The sequence below is a fragment of the Camponotus floridanus genome, unplaced genomic scaffold, assembly GCF_003227725.1.
Source record: "Camponotus floridanus strain SB8 unplaced genomic scaffold, Cflo_v7.5 scaffold52, whole genome shotgun sequence".
In the NCBI taxonomy this organism is placed as follows: Eukaryota; Metazoa; Arthropoda; class Insecta; order Hymenoptera; family Formicidae; genus Camponotus; species Camponotus floridanus.
In genome coordinates, this window is record NW_020229681.1 from 773019 (window position 1) to 795234 (window position 22216).

The following is a 22216-nucleotide window of genomic DNA, read 5'->3' on the forward strand; positions in this document are numbered from 1 at the left end:
ACGTGCGTATGCGTGTATATCGCGTCACGCACGCTGACCCCGCGGCAGATCAGAACTATTTGTTTAATAGGGATTATTGTGTCGGGGTCGGCGGGGATGATCGAGCTGCGAATTGAAATCAAATGACACGTGACGCCCCTCGCCAATGACGGCCTCTTTGTGCCATGATGCACGGCGACGGCCCGTATATACGTTATATATGTATTGACCTTGTTACCGTTGCTCAGGGTGCGTCCCGAGATAAGTGCACCGCGTAATTCGATAGCCGCTACGTGCAGTTAAACCCGTCGATCACGCTCGCAAATCCAACAGAAACGCCGCTTAATTAATTATACGCGCGCGTAAAGATTCATCACGAAAATTGCGTCCAATATAATTCTAAAATAAATACCGTTCAATCGTGTATGAAAGATAAAATATTTAAGATGTATGGAATTAATTATTAAATTATATCATATAAAATTAATAAAATATATATTAAATTACGTAAAAAAATTTATTGAAAAAATTCATAGTCCCAGACTCGTATATTTCCATATCGTTCTCGTGATGAAATTAAATTACGCTGAAATTTAATATCCGGAGATCATGAAGAGTTAGTCTTACAAATTACACGGAACAACTGCTCATCAGGCGCGGCCGATTTTTTATAATTATTTCGAATCGACTGCTTGACTTATCTCTCTCTCTCTCTCTCTCTCTCTCTCTCTCTCTCTCTCTCTCTCTCTCTCTCTCTCTCTCTCTCTCTCTTTCTCTTTACTTGTTTGCGTGCACGATGGAGAAAATTGCGTTTTACCCAAACTGGATTTACAGCGGGCTCCGTATTCGCGGTCCCGGAGATCCGTTATGTTGTAATTGGCCGATCGTACAATTATCGGAGCGGCCGCGATTACTTCGCTCCTTCGGTTCTGTGACGTTAAATACAGGTAAGGGGTGTTGTAACGTTACGGAATTGCCGTGCGCGCGTCATTACATGCTCACAATTATCTATCGACGTCCGTTCAGCAGCGACGCCGCATCCGTCGTCCATGTGATCGGTCGCGGATATTTTTCCGCGCATTAAATTGCTTCATTATGTAATAGGAAAGGTCGTGCGAAATGCCGACCGCACATTAAAATACGCGGGAAACTATAATATCTATCGGCGACGAGCGAAAAGCACGACGCAAGTTTCCGTCTTGCCTGTTGCAGCAATATTGTCCCCTTAAATTAACTCGTGTACCTACCGTGGCGAATAATGAGATTGCTTTATTAGCTCATCTTATTGTTGTAACATATACATCCTCTCAGATGCGTCATTATTAGTTATTCAACTTTGATATGCAAATGATACGCGACATAGTTATACATTTCAACGTTGTAAGGCGACTAATGCACAATTTGTACAAATATTTATACAGTAAAAAATAAAATGTTAATTTCAACATTTTACACATGTCCCAGAAAGTCCACTCTAAATTTTAAGTTAAAATAACTCATTCGTCGTATGTTATTTATTGACAAACTAAAAATGTTAAATAATCGACACAATACTTTACATTTGTTTTTGTTATTGTGATTTTAAGTGTAATGTAAAAATAACATACAAATTAATTAAAAATTACATGAAAAAATAGTTACAATAATTCGTAAGAAATGTTGAGGACATTAACATATAATAATCATTATTTTAACTTAAATTATTTGTAATAGAAATATTTGATTTTAAATTTAATTATTTTGTATGTCAAAGTTCAAGATTATTTGAAAATTTAATTTTTCTTAAAATGTTAAATTGACTTTGAGACATGTTGTTTAAAATGATTATGTTAAAAATACGCAAAATAATATTTCATTTCTGAGAGACATGTACAAAATGTTAAGTTATGAAGTTGACATAAATGTAATACATGAAAAACGTTATAAAAATAATAATATATAAGTTATATATATGTTAATTTTACATTAAAATACTAGTCAAAATGTAGTAACACAAGAAAATTTTAACATTACGGATGCATAATTTTTTACTGTATATGTAATATCAAAATTTCGCTCGCTCGTATTTTCAGCAATGAATTTGTGAAGCAAAGAGAAGAATAAGAAATGCGTATATAATTCTAGATGAGCGAGGAGATTATTCGGCTGACGCAAAATTCTCTTTGCGTTACAATAATGTTAAATGTTAATTGGGCAATTTGGACGAGAAGGATTTAATAAATTAATCAAGGAGAGACGCACGCGCGCGTGAACCGAGACGAGTGAGATAATCCAATAGTAAATCATTCCGCAACATCTCGTTATAATTACATCAGCTTGTTCTAAACGAGCAATGATAAGGATATCGATCTCTCTTTTTTCTCCCTTTCGCTATTAAATGACTTCTTGTTTTCTCATCCCGTTATTTATCGCAATGGGATGCGTTGCGATTTATCTAATTAGCAGCACAAAAAAGAGCGTAAACTTGAAAAAAGGTCAGATGATAAACGAAACGGCGTTTTTTTGTAAATATATTAATGAACGTCGCTAATGAGGACATTAATAAATTATTCGATATGAAAGTAGATATTTATTTCATATGTGGCATATTTCATATGTGACTTATACTTGAAAGCAAAGTTGCTACGTGATTTCAGAGAAACGCGCGATAAACTCTTAACAGTTATAACATAAAAAAAAAAATTGTCAGAACGTTCAATAAGAAACGTGCATCTTTTATTGTCGCTCGTAAAGACCAGATCGAATGAAATGGACCCGAAGTAACAAGGCATTTTCTTCTCCTGGCGAAACGAACGTCGGCAAAATGTAGATATTTCCTAAAGCGCGATCGCGATTCGATAGCACGGAGGCGAAAATTCATCTTTCAAGAGGCGAGTAGCTGCTGCTACTTCTCCCCTAGGAGACTAGGAGCCAAAGAGGAAGGATAATAATGCGAAACAAAGAGAGAGGCAGAGGAAGAGAAAGAGGGAAGGATGGAGGAAAGAAGGAGGATAGGTGGCGAGCAAATGGAAGTCGGTGAATCACGAAACAAGCGGTATGTAAATCCGCGTAACGGGGCCGTTTATTCGTCCCATAAAAAGGCCAATAAAACCTTCTTTCGCAGTCGAAGATATACTCCCGGGTCCTCGTCTACCCGCCCCGCGCTTCCGTTCGCCACCCCACGGCTCCCCTTCTTACCCCCGGAAAAATGACAGAGAATAAATCGCCGTTGGGATAAAGAATGCGAGACCTGGCTGGGGATGGAAGGGGAGGATTGCCGCTCGCTCTCCGCCTTCTAGTTATTCGCCCTCTAGACGACGGATTTTCTCGAGAAGCCGAGAGAAATCGTTCTACATATTGTCTGGAATTGATCTCGCGTGTTCCGCTTCGCCCCCGCACGAGGAACCGGAGGTTTCCTCGTTTTTTCTTTTTTTTTTATCTGGATAGCGAAGCTGCGAAAGATACTCATTCTCGCCGTGATCTCCATGTCGGTGAAAGAGGGTGACGAATGAGGCGAGTGATTGTGGAAATTTCCGTGAAACGAGAGAAAATGCAGACAGTGTTCCTTCAATTAAGCAGTCTCTTGCACATCACGAGTCAACTGGAGATTTATCGCAACTAACGATCGAGATTTATGTGTCGAGATATATTTAGAGACGACCGCAGCTCGAATTAGCCTTCCGTTCTTATTTTAATCACGATTCTGGAGCATTATCAGAAGCGGAAAAATACCACAACGATCGTTTTTTTTTTTTTTTATAAAAAAATAGATATTGAAAATTATTCCATAAAAAAATTATGATATTTATTTTTAGAACTATGTATTGAAAAAAACCATTATATAAAAATTTGAAAATGTTACATGTGAGGCTTTTATACCTAATTACCTAAAAATTTCAGAAATATTATATCGGATAATTTGTTCGACATGTTAAATCCATGTGATTTGTCGCGCTGTTAAAATAATTTCCAATAATTCTTGGGAATACGGTGGCGATTTTCCCGCGGTAAATGGACATGAAAGACGGTAAGGGACGAGTGGATAATCCGACGGGTACCGCGTTTACACTGTAAACAACGTCTTGGTGTTGGGAAAATATTATTGTAACGGGGGTTGGCAGCTCTGTCTGAATCCTCGTGAAAGCGATACAGCAGTTTATATCGGAGCCAGGTGCCAACTTTCCGAGATAATGCTTAAGGCAATGAAGAAAGAAAATATAACGGGTGGCAGGCAGAGTAGCGCGGTTGCCAACTGTACAACTGACATCGTAATTACTATAAATTGCTACATCATCATATTTGTATTATGATCAAACCACTTTGCTGTTACGTAACGCTGATATTAAGTCAATGATGATTAATACGCGTAGTAATTTATAAACCTAATAAACCTGGTAATTAACTACATTTTTATTATCGTTTGTTCTCTACAAAGTAAAATCCACGCGACAAGCTTCATCCTTCGAGAAGAGGAAATATAATTAATGTTTCTATTTTGTCTTTATTTACTCCGAACGAGGGAAAATCGATTTCGACGACACGACAAGCGACAGCACGTGCCACCCGTTAATTCGAAACAGCTCTCGTCAGTTTTTCGAAACATAAATCTCGTTTGCGATATGTATCCCGACGCTTTTCCCTTCATTCTCTCCGATCTTTACAATATATTTCGCTTTTACGAAGAGAATTCACGAGAATTTACAGTTCCAATAGACTTTTTTAATGATTACATTCGAACATATTGGTTCGAAACAGCTCGTAATATTTTAATCAACCATGCTAAATATGTACAGTATCAATCAATAAAAAAATTCTGGCATATAACAAGAAAATTATTTCAGCAGAAATTTATCAAATAGAAACATCTGTTTATGAGAAGAAATTTGGCGATTCAAAAAATTGCAATTAAAAAAATATAATGTTTATATTTTTTAGTGTATATTGTTGCTAGATTGCCATCGGATTAGATCAGAATGCATCTTAATAATATGCAAATAAAAAGCGAATACGGTTTACGATGAACGCGCGGTGCAATTAATATAAATCTCACGGTCGCCGAGACGCGCGACAAATCCCCGCCGTCAATTTCTTGCGCGTATTACCCGGCAGATAATATTGCGAGCTCCGAGAGGGGTATGAAAGCCATTCCTCGTCCGGGTATTCGAGCGGAGGATGCTGGAAGAGGAGTTGGAAGCTGTCCCGTTCTCTTTCGCTCGTCTCTCTCTTCCCGTCTCTCTCCGCCCTTCATCGGTAAATCGCTCGGGGCGTGCTAACGAAACCATCATAAGCAAGCACTCTTCGACAAATTCATAAAGTACAGTTCATAAAACGTGTACTTAAAGCGCGGCGGGGTGCGGACGAAGGACAACGAAGCTCATAACTCGGGCGTGTCAAGTTGACCGGATAAACTGATGGCGCGTGCAACGTGAATTTTCTCAACACCAGGTCCAAGTATTCTCGAATATCGAGATACTTGGGTGTGGTCGGAGGAATCTCGTTCGTTATTAAAATTAAAATTAGAGGCTTTTAAAAATTCTATCGCCAAAATTCACACCGAGGCTGCGACGATAAATTTTTTAAAAATTAAGTCGAGGCTTATCTATCACCCTTTAGATTAAACCGAGATACAGTATCAGGATATAATCATCCTTTTCCATGCACGAGCATCGCGCACAAAAGTGAATGATATTTAAAATTAGGAGCTTTTAAAAATTCTATCGCCAAAATTAATCGAAACTGCGATACATTTTTCGAGTTTTCTCGTAAACAAATTAAAAATTAAGTTCGAGGATTATCTATCACCCTTTAGATTAAACTGCGATAAAGTATCAAGATATAATCATCCTTTTCCATGTACGAGCATCGCGCACAAAGGTGAATGATACTTAAAATAGGGGCTTTTAAAAATTCTGTCGCCAAAATTATCGAACTTGCTGCGATAAATTTTTCGAATTTTCTCATAAACAGATTAAAAATTAAGCTCGAGGCTTATCTATCACCCTTTAGATTAAACTGCGATAAAATATCAAGATATAATCATTCTTTTCCATGTACGAGCATCGCGTACAAAAGTGAATGATATTTAAAATAGGAGCTTTTAAAAATTCTGTCGCCAAAATCATCGAAACTGCTGCGATAAATTTTTCGAATTTTCTCATAAACAGATTAAAAATTAAGCTCGAGGCTTATCTATCACCCTTTAGATTAAACCGCGATAAAGTATCAAGATATCATCCTTTTTCACGCACAAGCATCGTACACAGAAGTGAGTGATACTATCATAAGCGAGATCGCTTTCGTGTGACTTCCTGCTTCAATAATAATCGCAATAATTCCTACCTTTAACCGCGATCTCCTCCCTTCCTCTTCGGATGCTCCACGTCGGGGACGTCCCGAGGATCTCTGAAACAACAGATAGGTTCGTGGTTAGACAACAAAGACGTGATCCATTAACCGCGCGCATAGTAAGCGGCACGCGAACATAATGACGGACAATGGTGCGTATGAAACGTGCATGCACGCCTCGTCCGAGGGTACGATTGCGCGCTATAAATTCCAGCGGATGCATCTCTGCGCGTAACAGGATACAACGCATGCACGAGATGCGTGAGCGCGGAGTTTTGTTTCTGGGAACTTCGACAAAGTAACAATCGTCTGTAGGAAATTATGCTTGTCTCTCCCTCTCTCTCTTTCTTTCCCTTTTCCTCTCTGTTATAAAGAAAGGATATTAATTACCGTTCGCCTCTCTCACAGTCGGAAGAGGCCCGGATAATATTCGTCACTGGCGCGCACGGGGCCCCGGGGGCCCAAGAAACATTTCTACGGCACTCTCGCCACCAGGGCATAAGCGAGAGAGATCGAGAGTGTGTTAAAACGCATTCTAATGCGTGAATGCATGCGTGCTGGTCCGCGTGAGCGTGTGCACGATGCTTTAACAAGGGTCTGACAGGCTCGTTGCCGTTGTTATTTATCGGTTATGTCGGCGCATCTCCCATCTCGACGAGAAAAGCCCCCGCTATTCTCTCCTTTCCGCCCTCCCCGTCTCTCTCTCTCTCTCTCTCTCTCTCTCTCTCTCTCTCTCTCTCTCTCTCTCTCTCTCTCTCTCTTTCGCCCTGCGCTCCTGGCACCCCGGTTCGCCCTGTCTCTCCCTCTCCTTCTTTCTCTCTCTTTCTACCGCGCTCATCCCTCGTCGACTCGCGCGTGTAAAAGTCGCGCATACTCTCGTGTGTGCATCAACCAACAGCGTAACCGTGCGAGCTCTACGCGAGGATCGTACCCCGTCGATGAAGGTTAACATGAGATGAGCAACGAGAACATAATTGGTCCTACTGTAAAGATTTAGCGTCGCGAATATCTGCATTTACATATCGGGTAAATTAAAGTTGTAAATTGCCGTTCCACGACGTGTGATTTCATCGAATGTTTCGATGAGAATCTCCTCTCATTTGTTACCCGAAATGTGTTTTTATGAATATTGCATTATACGCATATTTACATAGCGCGAGTGTAACTTGACCTTTACCGAGAATTTTTCTTCAAAGAAGGATAAATCTTCATTTTTTTTTTTTTTCAAGAAATCTCCAATTATAATTTCGTTGAAGTTTCGTGAAGTTTCTGAGATGCTCATTGATTTAAAAATAGAAAAGTAACAAAAAACGTTTAAAAATACAGTTTTAATTATTGCAATTAATTAAAAAAAATATATTTCTTCGCGTAATATTTCCTCGCGTTTCGAGTAAAACGGATTTTCGTTATCCCTACGCCATTGGTGAGCATAATGTGGCTTATGGAGAACGGCTATGGTGGACGAGTGCATTTCTCTGCGGCCGATCGTAGTTAGAGCACGACGTTAGAGCGCGGAAAGAATAGAGGAGGGTGGTGGCGGAGAGGAGGAGGGAGGAGGGAGGCGAACTGTTAGCCGCCAGCACGTGTTAAAAACATAACCACTTACTTGAATGGGGTTAGCGTTTATTTATCGCGTGTTCACTCCCTCCCATCTCTTCTCCATCCCTCCCCACCCCCTCTCTCGCGTCTCGTCCCCGGAGATAATTCGCCCGGCGTGAGCTTACACATCCGCAGCAGCTGAGATTATCGTGGAAAAATCGCCGCGACGATCGTCGAAATGTTTCCTCCCGCCCACTGAGTGATTTCGGCACTTAGCGATAGCAACGATATTGAAGAATGACGGAATTATGACTTCCAGTCGGTCCCTCGAGCGGCACGACGCTAATTTTAAGAGTGCTCGATCGTAAGACACGCTTGCTTTATTTTGGGAAATTATCTCAGAGCTCTTGTGTATTCCACACAATCCGGAGATTGTACGGAAAAAATTAATACAGTTGTCGCCATCTCTTTTAATTTTAAAGTAATTTAAAAATTTAGAATTCGATTAGAGATTAAATCTTTATCTGTGAGAGATCGATTTTACTTTAAACATAAAATCACACGCATGCATAATTCCTATTTATTTAAAACTAGTCTCACAAATCACTGTTCTAGTCTACTTTATCAAATCTCCAAAAAATACTATAATAAGTAATTTAGATAATTTATAATAAATAATAAATATAATTTATATATAATAATAATAAATATAATAAATATATGTAATAAATAATAAATATGTATAATAATAATATAATTTATATATAATACAATAATAAATAAAATAATTTATAATAAATAATAAATAATATAATTGATAATAAATAATTTAGATGCATTTAATATTTTTATACCTGGATGAGATAGTAAAGTTTAGATTTTCTAGACGATTCGCAGCAACGATCGTCGAATGACTGCCGCGTAAAAGGACGAGAAAACACCAGGTTAACACCAGCTGGACGGATTTATCAGGGGCGTATCCCATGGGAGACGTCCCGACAGCACGTTGACCGACAGCTCCCGGGGGTACGCGGCCGCTCATACATGCGAATTGGGAAAATTTTCACGCTGGAAGAGCGGATTGTAACAACAGCAATCACCGACCGTGGACCGCGGTAGGAGGAGGCTCGTTACGGTTTTAATCGTTTCATCAACTTGTTGTTATCGCGCCGAATGGCCGACCATTTGACAGACGATCGGCCGGCGATGGAGAGCGACTTGTTTTGTCCCTCGTGCGTTTTCACGTCGATTTGCGTGAAATACGAGACCGACGATGTGCAAAAGTCTAACGGAACAGCGAAAAAGTTGAGAAGAGGTTAATGATAATCGTAATGTACGAATTAAAATTGGAAACTCGGTGTTTCCAGAAACTAAAATTAAATTATTTAGCGTTTTTCTGAAAAGATTCATCGATAAGGGATAATTTTTTCCAGAGATAATTAATTAACGTAATTTAATAGTTGAGTGGCATAATGTTTTCCTCTCATCTGTGATTACACGTAAGGTGTCTCAAAATTCGTAAGGAGAGAAATTTAGAAAAATATGTCAGCTGCAGGAGAAATGGATCTGAGATTAAACGCGCTTCGGTCCCGCGTGCATAGATCACTTAACAATCACGGTTAATACATCTGCGAGGCGTCGTTAATACGAGTCTGCATAGTTTCTGGGGACTTAACGAGGCCGTAAATCGCGTGGGATGTCCTTTCTTTCCGGGAAAGATCGTGAATCTGCGCGGACGCGGAGCGCTGGTCAACCGAGGCCGACATTCGATCTGTTTTCGAATTAGACGGGGAGGTAGTCGCTCGTAAAGATAGTGGTACGCGCGCAAACACGACCGAAGCAGATCCTATCTCGTAGAATTATGTCTTTATTAGGCGGAATCTCTGTCCGATGACCATAACGGTTTCCCGAGTTGCGGAGAGCCGCAGGTGTGCGCGCCAGGACCGCCTCGGCAGGACGAAAGCGAGAGGAATATGTCAGGATCCACAAAAAATGACGCGATACGGGCGGAAAAGCCGAGAATCTTCTCGGGAATCGGGAATTTATCTTTCAGCTGAATCTTCCTTATTTATTGTTAGGTCTCCTGCTCTAATGTCATTATCAATCGATTACTGAAGATGCAGCGCATTCACCTATTTTTTAGTATTTAAAATGTTATTAAAAATATTATTAAAAAGCTTTTTAAGAAGTTAAGAGAAAAAGAAAATTAATTAAATAATATTTGTAATTTTATTCTAATGTTAATATTGTATAATTTTTATTATATAATTAATATTATATAATTTTATTTCTGAAAAAAAAAAATATGTATGTATTAAAGTTCATCGACATACATCGCACGTAGAAGAATTTTACATATTTTGATTTTAGACACATGATTTTTTTAAACGCAATTAATTCTCTGAACATTTATATTTTTTTCACGCTAATTTTTCAACATTATTAATCATCCACAATCAATAAATATAAATATGCTAATCACATACTAGAGCCGTCAATGTTTTGATATTTTCAAAGAGCATGAATATACTTTACATGTGTATTTGAACCGATGCAGATCGCGGTTACTCAATTTTATATTGACAGTTGAAACTACGAACGATCGAGGTAGAATGAGATTTCCATGGCGTTACTGATAAAGTATGACTAATCGGTAATCATGTTGTACACCGTTGCCAATACGTACGACTGACAGCAATATCCATCTTGCAATGTTTTTTTTGCGAGGCGTTCGACAGAATAAAGTGGGCTCGTTTTGTTGGATTAAACGCTTCGCGATCTCCACGGTTCAATTTATTCTTATATTGCATCCGTCAAAGAAATTGAAACACAAATTAATGGCAATACAAAGATCTCGCATTAGATTACATTTTTAAAAAAATAAAGAAACTTGAAGTAATACACAAAGATATTAAGAATTGCAAATGAAATTAATAAATAAATTTCCTCTCGTGTTCAAGTATGTATATTAAAAATTGCTATGTTATATGTCCTTTCGACAAATAAAGATGTCGATGAAAGTGAGCATAGAAGATTCTGTAGAATCAAATATATTTTCATGCCTTCCCTAGATCTTCGAGCGACCAGAAAAGAATGAGATCTCTCTTAGTCTATTCTTGATTGCCGAGTTTTTGGGAGATCACGGGAACTGACCGTAAATCTATCGTCTTTTTTGCAGGTACCGTTAGTCCTTCCTGCTCCAACCACACGCTCTGAATGTATTTTCGTAAAAGATATCTTGATGATATTTTTTTTCTTTTGATTCTCGCGTGCATCGAGGGGAGCGGGGAAAGGAAAAGAAAAAAATATAGCAGTATCCTAGGAATGAGCATGCGAGATTACAGTGAGCGATAATCGGTAAAATTAGGAAAGCCTGGATACGACATTTGTCACCTATATATGCCGGTTCTATCTCCGGACGATCTGTGATGAGAGTTGTGACACTAAAGCCTAATCGCCTTCGCGCTTCGATCTCCATGTCCCATAATCAAATTAAATTCCAATCTAGGAATCTCGAGAATCTGTAGCGTACAAATAAATATTATATAAAAACACGAAACATATTACCGGTCAAAAATATTGCATCATTCCCAAAAAATACAGAAAATGTAAGCAATAAGCGAATAAATTAATTTTTTCTCTAGCTGTTTTGCTCATGTTCTAAAAAATTATTAAAGCGTAAACTAACAACAATAAAATATAATTTAATATTTATATATATTTTTATTTATTAAAATAACGATTTTTCTCTATTTCTATAAGATATAATATTTTGACCGGTATTGTATATATTACTATATACCACATTTCCCAACACAGTTGCAAAAAATGTATAAACTTATCCAAAATGTGTCCCTTATTTTCAACTTCAACCTTTCTACGTTTATGAAGCTTAGAGGATTTTTCGATAGATTAAGTTTATATTATATATCTTCTCCTGACTTTGTACCTCAAATAGGCAATAAATGAGCAATTTCTCATTTAGAATTGGACAAAAGAACATCCGGCAAAACTATACTATTAAATAAATTTTAAATTTTAAAAGAGAACTATCTGATATAAAATATCAAAGTAGATGTTAGAAATTTGAAACCAAAAGTAGAAGAAAAATTTCAACTCGAAAAAATAAGGTTTATAATAATATATAATTTTTATATATTTTCATAATTTGTAGTTAATGATAATGCATTTTTTTATTTTTATCAATTGTCCATTAATTACTTGAATGTTCTTTGAAACTACAGGTCATTTATTTTATTTCGATCAATGAGATGAACGAATAATGCCTTCACAGTTTTGAAGGCCCCCCTGCTGAGAAACGTTTGACAGACGGTGCCATAATGCTGGGTAATTGTATCATAGATTTTTCAGAGAGCATTGTAATTTTTAAATTTTGAATAGGCAGAAGGCAATTTGGATTTTTTATGGATTTATTTTTCTGTGAATTCCCTTTCTTGTAAGCAGTTTGTTAATTTATGTCACATCTTTCAAACGTATTCTTTTGCATAGTGACCATTAACATAACCGTTGCAAACGGAAAGATATTAGTGAAGTTTAATAGATTTACTTTACAATAGTCTTGTCCATTTAGGTTTGGTTACGTCCTTTTCCACTATTTTTAAATTCTTTCAAAGGTCTCGAAGAATTTCTTTTTTGTTACATGTGTGTGTGTGTGTGTGTGTGTGTGTGTGTGTGTGTGTATGTGTGTGTGCACGTTTGTGAATAATTTCTAGATGTTTTAGATATTTCTAAATGTTAAAATTATGCGCAGAGAAAAATGTATACTGTATTCAAGTAAATATTATTTATTTTAAGTATATCATATAAGTTTGTATATCCGCAAATATATCATAAGTTCACTACAAGCATTAAATTTAATTGAATATATTCTGAATTTTAGTAATTGCAGTATTTTGGTCAAGGATATTAAATTAAAACAAAATTTGATTTGCTCATTACATAGAGTTGGCGTAAACTAAGTTTGATTTTTCTTTGACAACAACTTTATTACTTTACAATATTCTTGAAGAGAAAATAAATTCTTCTTTTGAGTATATGATAATTAGATTTTCTAATACTTGTGATGAGTATATTATCAAGAATATTCTCTTTCTTGAAGAAAACTATTACTTAAAAAAAGAAAAATAAATTGAGTAATCGCTTTTCTTGGCAGTAGAATTTTTTTCTCTGTGCTGTATTTAAAAAATTTTTAAGAATATTAAAGAATAATTAAATAGAAATATTAAAGAATAGAATTTTTTTGTAAAAACATCGAACGTTTATATTTAATATTACATACATTATATAATTATATATATTATATATTATATAATTATATATATATATATTTAATTATATATATTAATTATATATATATTATATATTACACATATTATTATAATATTACATATACATAAATATTAATATAATTATTAATATTTTCATCATTAATATTTATATTAACAATATTTATAACAACATGGAGGCAAGTACACAGAAATAAATATACAGAACATTCGAGCGGTTTTGATAATTAAGACAATCAATATCTTGTTTATCCAAGCAGAGTTGCAGTGTTGACAACTCAATAAGCTAATTAGTCGGACGTTCTCATTTGCAAGTCCCGTACGGTAAATATTACGCATAGCGGTCTCTACTTCGCACGCACGCGGCCGTTTATATTTTACAGCAACCGATACGCAATTTACATACTATATACTACAGAGTAATGCGAGTTATGCAAATTTTAATCGGCAATAATATACATGCCCCAACCGCGGCACCTGCGCAGCGGACACGCACCTTACCTTCCATCTCCCATCGCACGCCATAGGCATCCTACGCCATTGGCATCGAGCAATCGAAACGCCATTAGTACACCGATGGCATTAAATGAGCGTGTTCTCCAGGCGGGTAGCCGTCTCCTTCGCGCGCGGCGCGGCTTCCACGAAAATTAACTACTCTCGCGGTGCTTCGATTTGAAATTCATTAATTCTCCCCCTTCCCCCCTCCCCCCTCCTACCCTGGACTGTGCGCACGCACGGCGTAACCCAGACAACGATCACCCGCGGTGTTCGAGGATCATTAACGCGCGCCTCGCCTCGTTTCATATTGGATTACATATTGGTTTTCTACGTAACGAGCGTAAACTTGTCGTTGCGCGGCTAAAAGCGATTAATAAATTAAGACATTGCGTTGTTGTATATATAAAATGGCTTGATTTTGGAAAAGAAAAAGCTCAACTTGCCTTGTTGATTATTTTCATAAATTGCAAAGATATCACGTATTAATTACGTGTAATTTTTCAAGCATCCAATTATATTTTTATACGTGAAAATTATATTTTGCCGTGTTGAATATTTTTATAAATTACAAAGATATCACGTATGAATTACATGTCATTTTTTAAGCATCTAATTATATTTTTATACGTGAAAATTATAATTTTAGAATACTCGGGATAAGAGAGCTCTCGGTATCGGAGGCCTATCCGATGCCTATCGAATGCGATAAGAGCCGCATCGAGGGTCCACTGATCGCGTTAGTTGCGCTCGTAACGAGATCTCGGCGGTGACCTAATCGCCTTATCTAAATTAATGTAAATCGTCATTTGTCAGCGAGTACAATAATGGCCGGACAACGCGGGGTGGGAAAGAGTGTGGATTGTAATGTCGCGATGTGTTTCTTAATAGAGAAGTAGATAAGATCACCCCCCTCAATTATTTCTCCTCTCTCTTTCTTTCTCTCTCGCCCGGCAGATTCACGCATGACGTTGAATAGGCGTGTTTTTCCTAGGGTATTACATTTCCCCGGGCTATAAATCGAAAGATAACGCTGATAACGTCGCCGAATTGAAAGCAAACATTCCATTGACACATACTTTAGCAAGTAGGGAGGGCAATTATGTGAATCGACGATCAGTTTGATTTGAAATTTGAATGCCTTCGCAGATTTGTTGTAATTGTATTAAAAATTAAATACTATATTATATAAACATTATATAGATATATGATCGCAAAAATTCAATTTTTCTCTCCTTTTGCTATTCGATAAAATTCTCAAAAGATTTTGGTGAAAAGATTTTGATGAAAGATATGAAATGAAAATCAGGAACGTTATGATGTAAATAGCAATTGATATAAATTAATCGAAGCCGAGATAACATTCTGCGTAAGATGTATTGCGCTATTCTATAAAGTATACTAATGTTTCGAGAAATTGTATGATTAAGCATAATCACGAGACAAAATTATCTAATTTAGATTAAGATAATATAAAGAAAAACGGCTCGTATGTGTAGATAGTGAACGGTATTGGGCTAGTTTCCTTATAAATCACGTGTAAAGAGCTAATAGTAATTTTCATGATTAATCGGTAAAGCGAGCAAAGCAGTCGCGCCACTTCAAGTAAGGCTTAGCGTGTAATTCATCGTATAAATAAATAGAAATATTTACATGATTGCGCGAGAAACCCGATAATGGTAGTTCCATGACTCACCATAATTTAAAATGATAATTAGATCGATAATTACTAAATGTGGTCGCTCGTTCCCATAAGATTTACCAGCGCGTTTAAACGATCTATCGACACGATTGAAAAATATATTTTAATGACCGTAAAAAGACGACATATCGATTAACGTAGGAAATAACATGGATGGAACAGTAGGATTCATCTTGCAGTCTAGCATTAAAATGCACATTTAATCATCACTCGTTAATTATCGAGTAATACTCGAAAATCTCGGCTACTCGAAGCAGTTTTTCGCTAAACTTTATAATGTTTATGTATGATGTCATTTTGATAACAGTTAACAGTTTTCAGTTGAACAAAATTCTGTTAAATAATTTTAATAATTATTAAGTAATTTCTTGTAGCTAAATAATTTCTTGTAGAATTTTTAATATATCAAATTTAATATAAAATATAAAATAATAAATCAATAAAATAAAATACAATATTTTTTGTTTAATTTTTGCCCGATATATTATAGCATTAATTGAAAAGCGTGCGTCAAAATAACGATACTCTTGTCTTATTGACAAATTAAATAAGACACCCCAATCGCGACCTAGCATCATCAGCATATTAGGATCTGACAAATTAATCGGGCAACGAGAATAGAGTTAATAAAATTCCGTCACGGTGCTGCCCGCAGCGGGCGTCTTCACCTTTTTCCCGAGAACGCGTAGCACGCTATTATTATTCATAAACCGGTCTATTCTCGCCCTAATCGAAATCAGGACGCGCCATTAAATTCCGGGGGCCGCGCCCTTTAATCGTCGCCTGACAGCGTTACGGGCGCGATTTGTCATCCACGAAATTGAGTCGCATCTGCACGGAACGCGCGCGTCCGGGATGCTGCGCTTCCGAGGTGCGCGCGCGCATGCGCACGCGCACACGGCCATGACAGCTCCCGTTCCTTCGTACGTACGTGAAAGCGGGCGCACACGTCGAATCCACGTGGAACGTCACCACCGGGCGCACGTATTCGCGGATGCCGACTCTAATACCATCATATGATCCTCGAGGGCGATATAATGCTCGAGTATACATATATGTTATATATATGTTATATATATGGGCACGGACCATTAATATATGGCTGCTGGGGCCATTGTTGCGAATTAGGTGCCCATTGAACGACGCATTGTCAATGACAACGGGGGTCCGGGACGGAGGATGCAACGTGCACCCCCCTCGTACTACCAACCGCGTTTTGATATACCCCATAAGTGGACGCTCCCTTGTCCCGGACCCCCTTTATGTCGATGCGATGCACTTCTCCCACCGTTACGAATAAAGTTGGAATTGTGTCGAGAGATTAATAGAGTTGAACGTTCTTAAAAGAGGATACATTGAAATGCTCGAATTTTTTCTAAATAAAGATGGGGCGGGCGGTTGAATCTCTTTAATATTTAAGCGAATTTGCAAACTCATACAATCGGTATTCTTTTCAAATGTAACGCTGCTTCAAATAGGGGTTGCTAATTTCATTGATTACTACCGTACTTAGCTATACAAAGTATTTTACGACAAAATTGGTACATAAAATATTTAATATAATTTTAATAAATATTCAATTATAATTTTCTAATCGGAATAATGTATATACATACCTAGCAACGATCGTTTTTCGGTTGAGGAGACGATTTCTCGAGTAGATACTATGACAGCAAGAGTTGGCGATGCGTTTAATCGAAGAATCGACACTTTACGAAACACTCGCGAGAATAACTTTCCGCACGCGAAATACACTCTTATGCAGTAATAATCGCGAAAGATACACGGAATACGACGAGCGTGTAACATGTTGCATAAACCGCCATGTTGTATAAACCGCGAAAAATCTTTTCGATATTAACCTAACAGCACACATGATCAAAGATCGTCCAGAGGATATCTAGAAGACAGTCAGAAAATTTTATATCCTCTGGATATTCATTCTGATGATTTCTGGATATCTTTTGAATATAATATGTTGCTGTATAAGGTACGATTTTCAAAATATCAAGACGATTAAAAGAAGAAAATACCTGTCACGAAACTGTGCGAAAAGTTCCGTTTTTTTCAGGGATTACAAATATCTAGGGATATCTAGAGAAAAACGAAATTACTCCGAACAATTTTATAATAAATATCTTGAGAGGAATCACGCCGCTGTTTTTCGTACGATTTTTTTTCTTAGTTTGCACAGTAGCGTCATCATTTTAGAGCAACCAAAACTACATGACCGATCCACCTTTTTGATGCCATGGTAAAATCACCATGCTAGACTCACAATTGTGACTGAAAAATACAGAAACGTTATGGATTTATTAATGTGTTTTTATTAGCTACGAGATCTTTTTTCACTTTAACATTGTGGACAATAAAAAAATATATGTAGTAGATATTTTTGTAGATATTTTTCATGTATTAAAATAAAAAATCTCGAAGATAGGAGATTAATAATTGATGATGACATTATCGGCTTTAACTGATAATTGCACGCATTGAAGATAATTACATGAGAAATTTAAATCACGCGAATATTTTAGCTCATCCTAATCAATTATATTGTTTTATCGTCGAAAATGTATAGATCCTTTATGTCTTAAAAATAACAAAATAAATATTTTATTGCATCAAATTACCGACAAGGCTAATATTACATTTGTCGTACGACAAATTTTTGAAGCATATTGATTGGCTGCGGGATAGAAAATTTCTAAAGATTCAAAAAATTATTATCCCGCAGCGAATCAAAAAAATGCTTAAAAAATTTGTCCTACAAATGTAATATTAGGCTAATGCAAAGATTTTCTTTCTACACTAACGCGCAATCTTTTGCACTTTTATCATCTGACATATGAGATAAAAATACATATGTATTTTTTGAAGAGGGAGAAAGAGCAAAGAAAATAAATACAGAGGATGTGCAATTGAAATAAACAGAGCTATTGATATAAAAATAAAATCCGAAATGCTTTAGCAAGTATTATAAATAATCGAAACAGTAGATAATACGGATTTAATTAATTATATAATGACATGCGTAAATGTCTAACAATGAGCCCCGGGATTGGGCAGGCATTTAGCTAGTCATACTTAACCCAACCTAACGCAACCTCCCCGGCACGAGGACGAGGAGAAAAGAGGGTCGTTGCACAGACGAGAAGATACGTCAGGAGCGGATCCGTCGATGGGATTAGGTCAATGAAATTAGACGAGAGAATTGCGTTTCTGTTTGAACCGATAGTATAGCTCCCTCGGAAACATGTGGCTGGAGGAGTGCGATAGTTTTGCCGAACTGTGTCGTGGATACTTGCCGTACTATTTGTTAATAGTCCTGCCGATCTTCATCATCATCTCCCCGGTTAATCCTGTGGCCGCCTCGCACGAGTTCCCCGTGTATCGTATGCACCAGTACGACTTGCACGGAGTCCCACATGGTAAGAAACCAATAATGTCTGTGATGATTTCTCTGAAGATTATGCGGTTCTCAAAAAAAGAAATTGTTTTCCATGCAAGGTTGCCGAAGCGCACCTATTTCTCTGGAGGCGAGATCGTTGACTGGATGGAGCACTTCCAGGCATTGCGTTGTTGCGAAGGCTCTGGATGTCACATCGTCTGTCTTCAAGTCCATTAAGAGCAAAGCCGGTGCGTTGGTGATTGTTTTACCTGAAAAAATGAATGAGCTTACTGCTGAGGAAAGAGAGGTGAGTAATAGAATTAATACAGCTCTATAAAATAGAATATTATAAGATATATTATAATAAATTAAACTGTTTCGATTTCAGCATATAATAAATCTAGAAGCATATATGATGTATGAATCTGAGACGATGATACCGGTATACTTTGCACTGTGGCATCCAGATCTTCAAACAATCCTGGATGATATTGCAGACGGCTTTATTACTGATGAAAAAGCTGGTTCGGCAGCAGAGGCTATGTATAACTCCATTTCTGCTAGTGGTTATCAAGTAGTAGTAGCCACTGGACAGGCACTTCCTAAAACAGATGTTAAAGTTGCCACGTTATATGGCAAATTGACTGGAACTGGTGCTGAGGAGAAATTACCTACTATAGCAATAGTGACGCATTATGATAGTGCTGGTGTAGCACCTGTAAGTTTATAATTAAATTCTGTATCATGATTCCTGATATTCATAAAGATTAGTATGTGCTTAGACATAATTTATTTTATTGAAATTGTAGGAACTGTCATTTGGTGCAGACAGTAATGCTTCCGGTATAGCTATGTTATTAGAAATAGCAAGACTGTTTTCTGCTTTATATTCGACTGGTCGATCAAGACCACAATATAATCTTGTGTTTATTGCAACTGGCGCTGGTAAATTAAACTACCAAGGTAGTAAAAAATGGTTGGAAGATCAATTGGATGGACTTGAGGGATCTATTATACAAGTAATGCCATATCAATTAATAATACTTATGTTTAATTTGACTAATAATAATTTTATTATATTTTACCTATAAAATTACATTTTATCTATATTCTATTATTTATATTTTATCTATAAAAGATCTGATTTATTTTGATTATAGGATGCAGCTTATGTAATTTGTCTTGACACAGTTTCGGCGAGCGATAATTTATTTATGCATGTGTCAAAACCTCCCAAAGAGAATTCGTCTGGTAGTCTATTTCACAAAGAACTTATGATTGTATCCAAGTCTTTGAATACCAACAATGTTACAATAGTGCACAAAAAGATAAATCTTGCAGAAGAAACATTAGCTTGGGAACATGAAAGATATAGTATTCGAAGATTGCCAGCTGCAACTTTATCCACACTAGAAAATCATGAAAATCCAATCAGAACTACAATATTGGATATTGCTAATCACGAACAAGTAGATACATTATACAAACATACTCAAGTTGTATCAGAAGCATTAGCACGTCATATATATAACTTGAGTTCTAGTCAAATCTTTGCTGGCCCACTGGTACGTTACAAATTTTTTGCATTCTTAGCTATATTATTTTTTATACCCTATACATCTGAAATATTTGTGTGTATAATTAAGAGACTTAGAGTATATTATAAAATTGTTATAATTTTTATTTATATCATGTATATAGTGTTTTATTAATGATTTAAATATTAATGTGAATAATGTTTACACACTGTATATCTACAAATCAATTTTTACGTCAAAATCTTTCTTTATAGGATGTATCGAAAGAGTCACTGTCTTTATGGTTTAATTATTTTGCTTCTCAACCAAGAGCTGCATCATTACTAACAGATAAATACAATTTACTAGTTGGTACATTGAAAGAAGCAATGGCAAGATATTTGGGAGATATTAAAGTTACTTTCCATATTCCTGATAAGCGAGATCCAGAATTTGTATTCTATGATGTTGCAAAAGCAACTCTAAATGTATATAGGTAAAATATAATCATTTCTTTTTTATACACATATATGTGTTTGTAATATACAGTGTATAAAATATTGATTATTGTTATATAATTATTTTCATTTTATTACAGTGTAAAGCCAGCTGTGTTTGATCTCTTCCTTACAATTGGCATAGTTTTGTATTTAGGAATATTATACATGATTGTGCATAATTTTTCACATGTTTATTCTCTGGCAACAAAGCTTTCTGCAAAGAATAAAACATCTTAATCTTATTTTACATTTATAAACAAAAGCAATTTTTTTGGATCAATTGATTAATAATACTAAACAGTAAAATTAATCTACATCGCAATATTCTATATTGTAAAAAGATATTAAAATTCTAGGATTCTTATAGATAATACATTTCCTCCAAGATATTGTGTAAGTACTTTAAAATGATTATTAATTGATGATTATATTTAGGTATCTGTCAAAGATAAATAATTTTTGACAAATACAAGTGTCTGTTTGTGTGTTGTATATTTGTTTGACAAATTTTTAATTATAAAATAATTACATAAATTAAGTATTTATAATACTTAATTATATGTTGTCATCCTTTCTTAACCTTTTCCAGCAATAATGATAATTTAACATTAAAGAAAAAAAAATTTTCGTGCAAATAAGTGTTTTTTTTCTAATGAAACTCTAATTAAACATATAAAAAAACAGATTAAGGCCAAGCATAATTAAGATTAATTATATATGATCGACCAAATAGTGAGATACCAGAATGCAAATAACAATGTAAATTAAGGAATTTATATTATGTGCAAAAATATAAATAAATATAAAATTTAATATTTAGATATATTTAGAAATTAGATTTTAAGTTTATATTAAAGGTGTTTTAAAAATACTCACTGATTTTTACATTCTATAACAATTTAGAAATGAGCTCAATTTTTTAAATAATTAAACAAAATAATGAATAAAATTCTCTGACCTCACGTGACTAATATACCTTTATAAATTATCTCATCTAATGTATATATTCTTTATATAGAAAAATACATAGAAAAATATGTTTACAGAAAGAACAATTTCACACATATGCATACATACATTGCAGATCTGGTAAAATAATATATAATATATACTACTACTGTAGAATGCATATTTTAATAGGTACAACCAAGAAGAAAGTGCTTCGATTTATTGCTTTCAATTAATTTTTAATGGATTTTAAATGTTAGTGTAATTGTATTTTCAAGAAAAAATGTAAAACTTTTTTATTTTGAAATTTAGTATAAAACTTTCTTTTTGATTGAATTGCATTATATAAAATTTTTTCTTAATAATTTTCCTATTTATAAATTTTCTATTTTAAATCTTTTAATACAAATATAAAAATTTATCATGTGAATTAATTGTGACAATATAAATCATTTAAATATTATTTAATAAACAAAATAAATATGTTTTGATAAATATCGTTTATAATTTGAATA

The 22216-nt window shown here is 35.5% G+C and overlaps 1 protein-coding gene across 1 annotated transcript; it reads left to right on the forward strand.

Moving 5' to 3' along the window:
* Positions 1-18235: 18235 nt before the first annotated feature.
* Positions 18236-21058, forward strand: LOC105252860 (nicalin). The gene is made up of 7 exons (XM_011260483.3): positions 18236-18776; positions 18856-19043; positions 19125-19454; positions 19546-19755; positions 19897-20301; positions 20529-20749; positions 20852-21058. Exons 1-7 carry the CDS (start codon positions 18602-18604, stop codon positions 20988-20990), a joined length of 1668 nt encoding a protein of 555 aa, XP_011258785.1. The 5' UTR covers positions 18236-18601; the 3' UTR covers positions 20991-21058.
* Positions 21059-22216: the final 1158 nt, after the last annotated feature.

What these genes read in the sequence shown, in the direction of transcription:
- LOC105252860 (XM_011260483.3), top strand. Translation starts at nt 18,602, where the DNA reads ATGTGGCTGGAGGAGTGCGATAGTTTTGCCGAACTGTGTCGTGGATAC. An exon ending in AAATCTTTGCTGGCCCACTG is followed by an intron (nt 20,302 to 20,528) that starts GTACGTTACAAA and finishes CTTTCTTTATAG; the next exon opens with GATGTATCGAAAGAGTCACT. An exon ending in GCAACTCTAAATGTATATAG is followed by an intron (nt 20,750 to 20,851) that starts GTAAAATATAAT and finishes ATTTTATTACAG; the next exon opens with TGTAAAGCCAGCTGTGTTTG.